The 6,359-nt window shown below is 34.1% G+C and overlaps 1 protein-coding gene and 1 non-coding gene across 2 annotated transcripts; one reads left to right on the top strand and one right to left on the bottom strand.

The window, feature by feature from the left end:
* Positions 1-1,681: 1,681 nt before the first annotated feature.
* On the top strand, positions 1,682-1,753 carry TRNAM-CAU (transfer RNA methionine (anticodon CAU)). The gene has a single exon. It is a non-coding gene; the product is annotated as a tRNA-Met (tRNA).
* Positions 1,754-1,776: 23 nt separating this feature from the next.
* Positions 1,777-3,643, bottom strand: LOC25490535 (ribulose-phosphate 3-epimerase, cytoplasmic isoform). Its single transcript, XM_039832337.1, has 5 exons — positions 3,493-3,643; positions 3,285-3,382; positions 2,979-3,071; positions 2,900-2,941; positions 1,777-2,102 (listed from the first exon to the last, which is right to left on the bottom strand). The coding sequence occupies exons 1-5, from the start codon at positions 3,563-3,565 to the stop codon at positions 1,950-1,952; spliced, it is 459 nt and encodes a 152-aa protein (XP_039688271.1). The 5' UTR covers positions 3,566-3,643; the 3' UTR covers positions 1,777-1,949.
* Positions 3,644-6,359: the final 2,716 nt, after the last annotated feature.

The following is a 6,359-nucleotide window of genomic DNA, read 5'->3' as shown; positions in this document are numbered from 1 at the left end:
TTACCTTGCATCCTTCTCTCATTGTTGTTAACATCAGGTGATCCTCTTACTTTAATTGTTTCTAACACTTACCCAATTCTTTTAGAAAATATGAGCAATATAGATTACTTTTAAAACAGAGCTATATTAGCCCTTAAAAATTCCATTGTTGATCGGATAAACGAGTATGTGTTGGACTTGCTGCCAGGAGAAGAAAAAATATATTTGAGTTATGATAGACCATTAGCAAATAAATCAGGTACCGATGCAGTGGATGATGTTCATACGCCTGAATTTCTCAACACAATAGTTGCGTCTGGACTTCCAAATCACAAGTTGCACTTAAAAGTAGGAGTTCCATTGATGTTGTTAAGAAATATAGATCAAAGTTTGGGATTGTGCAACGAAACTAGGTTGGTCATTACAAGGATGGGTAAGTTTGTGCTTGAAGCACAAGTGATATCCGACTCTAACATAGGTGATAAAGTTTTTATTCAAAGATGATCTTTGATACCGTCTGATAGTAGAATTCCTTTCAAGTTTCGACGAAAGCAATTTCCACTTACCGTTTCTTTTGCAATGACTATAAAGAAAAGTCAAGGTCAATCTTTGAAACATGTTGGCGTATATTTGCCATCGCCTATCTTTTCTCATGGTCAATTGTATGTGGCTTTGTCAAGGGTTACTTCAAGAGAAGGTTTGAAGATATTAATATCTGATGATGATGGTGAATACACTGATGTAACATCTAATGTAGTTTATCACGAGGTTTTTCGCAATGTATCCTAAATTGTGTACTTTGAATGATTAACTGGAATTAAACTTCTTCATTGTTAATTATTTATGATTGACAATTTTCCCCTCGGTTGTGTACTTTCTATTATTTAACAAAATTAAAGTTCTACTATTCCTATGATTCATAGCTTGGAATGTATCATAAATTTTGTACTCTCTATGTTTTATGGCTTATTGTTAAATTCATTATGACTTATTCTACATGAAAATAAGACCCGCACGGGTCATGGTTCTAGTTTACGAGTATTCAAAAAGAAAATATACTAGAGTAGGGTTTACAAAGTTTTGAAAGACTGAATTAATTATTCCAATTTTAGTTTGTTTTTATAATATTCTAAAAGTTAAAAATAAATAAATTTAATCATCAACATTCTCTATAACAATCAAATAAAGTGAAAGTTTGTCTTCTACAAAAAAAAAAAAAAAAAGTGAAAGTTTCCTCTTCTCTCCTCACCTCCCCCAAAACCTCCTCCCATTTCCCCTTCAAACTCTCAATGGGACCCTCATATATGTTATATATACACACTTTAGCAATATAACATGAGTATTGCCAATAATTCAAATGGGTCAATGCCACTATCAGCCATAGCAGATTGACAGTGATTTGAGCTTAGCATGATCTATATGCTTCAAGACAAAGCATAATAGTTGGGGAATTGATTGCTGAACATGTTGGTCCCATCTTTTGATGATCAATACTCTGCATGCATTGTTTTGGGTGATGGGTTTTTTGGACCCATTTTTGGCATCGCACCACTGAAAAAACAAGTACTTTGGGGTACACTTTCTGATTCATTTGAAAATTCAAGAAAAGATATTTAATATATTCTCTTTTTAGCATTTTTAAAAAATAATAATATTAACGATGTTTGAATATATAATATTAAATTGATAATTGGAACAACAAATCAGAGTGGCGCAGCGGAAGCGTGGTGGGCCCATAACCCACAGGTCCCTGGATCGAAACCAGGCTCTGATAGATTTGGTATTTTATTTTGGCCAGTAGATTAAATAAAATTGTTTCTATGTATCATAATCATAATAGTAGGACACATCTAAAATCTCAAGTACTACAAATATGTGTTACATCGTGTTGTCTACAAAACAAGGTAACGGCATAATAATAGTAGATCAAAATGAAAATTTAAACTTCAATATTCAACTAAGGGTTTATGTTACAGCTGAAGGATATTGAATGTGTCATCCCTTTTATGCCTTTGTCTTGAAGGATATTGATTACATGAAGTTGTGAGGTATACAACAACAATGCAATTCGCTCCCGCTGATGCAGCCACGTCTATGGTTGAAGGCCCTAAACCCCCATCAACCTGCAATCAAAATTGGGCATGTTTTGGTCACTGCAAAATATTATTATTAACAATAATCTCCATGAGCAGGCTGACACAAGCAGTTTATAATCTCTATGAATACAATAATTCGTCCATATAAAGCTAAGTTTTGGTCAAAATCCGATATAAAACCTTTGTCATCGGACAAGTAGTGAGATCTTTTACAGTGTAAAATGTGTAGGACTTTACAAGTTCAAGAATCAATGAAGCAAAAAATAGTCACATAATTCGCAATTCATGTTGGTATGCGCCATGCGGTACAGGTACGGGTTCACAATACGCGACATAAGAAGAATTTGGTATGTATGGATGTATGGGGTTTGGTACACATTGGTTCGCAGTATTACGTACTACCAAATTAAGTATAGTAAACTATCTTAATATTGCAAAAAAGTATAAATTATAGTAGCCCGCTGCAACAAACTAGTGTTACTTTGCAGAAGACGTTCTCTTTCTCCAAGCTTCAAAGAATGTTTTCTAGAAAATTTATCTGCTACACCAGATATTTTTCTTTCTCATTTATCTCCTACTCAACCTCTTCTTCATGTTTCTTCAATATTCACTCACTTGTCTCGATTTATCCAGTTTGTCAATTTCCATGAGTTACAGGGGAATTTGTGCGAACCAATTCACAAAAGTACCACGAACCGGTACACAAGTACCAATTCGCAGTTTGCTTCATGTTAAGAGAATTATGTGACTATGGAAAAATCTCAATAATGTATTTATTTTGACAGGAAAGATAGAAACAAGAGAATAGGGAGAGAGAGAGATACCTCTATATCAAGTGATGGATACTTCTTCCTCAGTATCCGGACCTGGTTTGAAAAGGAGGGAAAATCAACCAAAATATACCTTGTCCATCATCCCTGGCATAAATTTTTGTCCTCCAAATCCTGGTTCTACAGTCATGACAAGAACCATTTCCACCGGATTTTCAGCTTCAACCAGTGAAAAACACTAAAATTACACAACCACACACACGGAGGGAACGGGAGAGAGGGAGGCTCTTAAGACTAAGATCTCTGAGTCAAATATGCAGCTGTTCTCAAGTTTATGCACAATACTGAAAATACTCGGTCACAAGAGATAAATGATGATAACAAAATGCAGCTATGGAGATATGACTAGATGAGAACAAAAGCGGGTAAAAATGCATACCAGGGGATAAACCTCTTCGACGGATGTTCCAGGCTTTATAGATACACCCGGCCTCATGCCGTGTGACTTAATATTTTGGATAAGTTCTTTCCAGTTGTCTGCCAACAAAAATCACTTTCATGAAAGTAATATAAAATGTGGGCAGAAGAAAGAGAGAAAAAATACGAGAAAACAACGGATAACATGAAGGAAAAGTGTTAAGGCGAACCTTTTGATGTCCCTAAACCAGAAGCACCAGCTTTTCCCAAAGGTTCAACATAATCAAGAGGATTTGTAACCATCAGGTGACAGTCCAGATATATATGCCCTACAATGGTTAACACTATTAGCTCAAATTCACTATATATCACGCCAATATCGAGGAAAAAATTATGCAGAAAAGCATTTTAATTAGTGAAGAAGGAAGAATATTACCCGAATTTCATTCTTATTTGATGCCACTTAGATATTAATAATTTTTGCCTAGTTTCAATACAGTGCAAGACAATTATCTGTTTCAAAACAGAAGAAATTGGTGGATGAATCCCAGGTTGTAAAACTATAATTCAATCAGAAGACAGCCAAACAAAATAACCTAGAGATTGAGGATATAGAGTTACTAGGCCTCTACCACACGCTTAATGCTAATTACGCATGTATATAACAGAGGAATGAATGTGACATCAATCAAAATACTATCTACGAGTGATCATTGCAAAAATCAAGGTAACTACGAGTGATCATTGCAAAATACTAAACCACATCACTGATTAGAAATGAAGTGCATCCGAACCTTCACTAAGATAGTTTTGCAGATGCAAAGTGAACATTTCATGAAATATACTAGATGTGCACAAGTTGAAAAATAAAACCAAAAAACTAAAAAGTCCAACACATTCTACACCCTATGCATACTTATGCAGAAGATAGTTTTTCAGTTCTTGTTCAATAACAGCACCTATCCCTTATTTTTACACACTCACACATTTTTTTTTAGGGTAAATACCTCTTTTCGTCCCTGTAATATTAGCGAATTTCAGTTTTAGTCCCTGTACAAAAAAAGATTTAGATTTTGTCCCTGTAATTTCATATTCTTCCACTTTTGGTCCCTTATTCCACCATGTAAGCAGAATCTGCATACATGACACGTAAAATGAGGGACCAAAAGTGGAGGAATCTGAAATTACAGGGACCAGAAGTGGGAGGAATCTGAAATTACAGTGACATAATTTATGCAGATTCTGTTGACTTGATGAAAGAAGGGACCAAAAGTGGAAGAATCTGAAATTACATGGACAAAATCTAAATTTTTTTTTTTACAGTGACTAAAACCGGAATTCGCTAATATTACAGGGACGAAAAGAGGTATTTACCCTTTTTTTTAATACATGCCCATTCCTTGCTTTCCAAGAAATCTATCAAACTGAGCCAAGTGTTCAAAATAGTCACTGTTACTACAGATCGGGATTAAAAACAAAGATACTAGCATAAGAAAAGCAAGCCATTGATACCTTACCCATCCTGTTTATTTATTTTTATGAAAAATTATTACATTTTGTTTAAATCAGTAAATAAGTTTAAAACAAAAAAATGATAAATATGAATATATTTAGTTAAAATAGCATCTCAAAAAAATTATAAATGGGATTTAAGCTTGTTACAAAACACATTTTATTTTTGTAAACAAGCTTATAATCGTCTAATAAGCTATAAGCTAGGCTAGCATATTAGCTTTACCAAACACAACCTGATTTGTGCTTTACATGCTTTTTCCCAAAACAAATACATAAATTATTAAAATTGCATAAATAAAACTGACAAAAAAGACATAATTTTAATAGACACGATAGTGATACATATTGTCAAGAAATAAGCACAACTTATTATTTGATTAGTAGTCATACTACATTAACATTAACATAACGTTTCTTATAACATAATATTAGACACCTAATGTTAAATCTATGGTACAAGAAGATGGAGGGAAATGTTTGGCTCTCTCGCACGTCCTTAGAAGGAATAAGATGAGAATACATGATGGTTAAGTGGTGAAGTGCAATTAAATCAAATTGCTTGCGCAATCAAATAACACTTGCAAACTCATCCCATTTTACTGCTTTAATTCATAAGTTATGCAAATTTCTTATTCGAAACAACAATCTCTATAAAGACGATAACTTACTACTTTATTACTTGGAATGTTTGGTGCACTTGTCAAATTTGTCATCAACCCACACCTAAAAGAGAAATTGGTTGGGGAAGTCTGCCATGATTTGAACAAACTGTCTTCCTGACAAGCATGCATAAAGTAGTTCATCGAAGAAGCACAAAAGATGTATTTTGCTAAGGGAGGTCAAGTTTAACTTAGGTAATAATGAGGTGTTTGAAATGGCCATCGATACTGATCATTTCCCAGCCATGGACATAGTCATGGTTGGGAAATGATCAATAATGATGAAGACAAATAAAACATCAATGTTTGATAGGCTAGCCACCACAAATATCCCATTATTATGTGGTTTCGAATCTGGTAAACTTCCTAAGGTGGGAAAATTCACCCAAGATTTGGCACAACAACATAATGATATACAAAACCCCTGGATATCCCAAAACATGACTGGAAGTGGTAGGTCAAAAGGACATGGAGGCCAACCCAAGTGATAAGTCTCATTAGAACTCAGAAAATAAGGTAGTAGAGAAATCACTCCTTATTAAAGATGAAACAAACTCTACGACTTATTTATTTCCATGGTCCAGGACCAAGGTGAGAAAGAATATACCAATGGTCCTATGCTAGTAGAGAGTATTTGTTAGGAAACAAGTGGCCTAGGTATGCATTATCCAAAATCAAGGATTCAATGTTATATATCTTGTTCAATGATGATACAAACAATATCATGGTAGATATAGACACCACTATTCTAATCCTTTTTGAATTATGGGTCAACATTCTTCAACCAAGAGACCTATTAGGTGATGTTTTTGTTGAAGACACTTAATGGGAAACTATAGCAAGGTCGTTGCTATGAAATTGAAGGACCAACTTTCATTGTAAAGATAGACCCCTAATAAAAAAAATGTATTTTTTTAGAAGAG

This window comes from Medicago truncatula, chromosome 3 (assembly GCF_003473485.1).
Source record: "Medicago truncatula cultivar Jemalong A17 chromosome 3, MtrunA17r5.0-ANR, whole genome shotgun sequence".
Taxonomy (NCBI): Eukaryota; Viridiplantae; Streptophyta; class Magnoliopsida; order Fabales; family Fabaceae; genus Medicago; species Medicago truncatula.
Note: the sequence above shows the minus strand (reverse complement) of the source record. Positions and strands in the feature narration are given on the sequence as shown.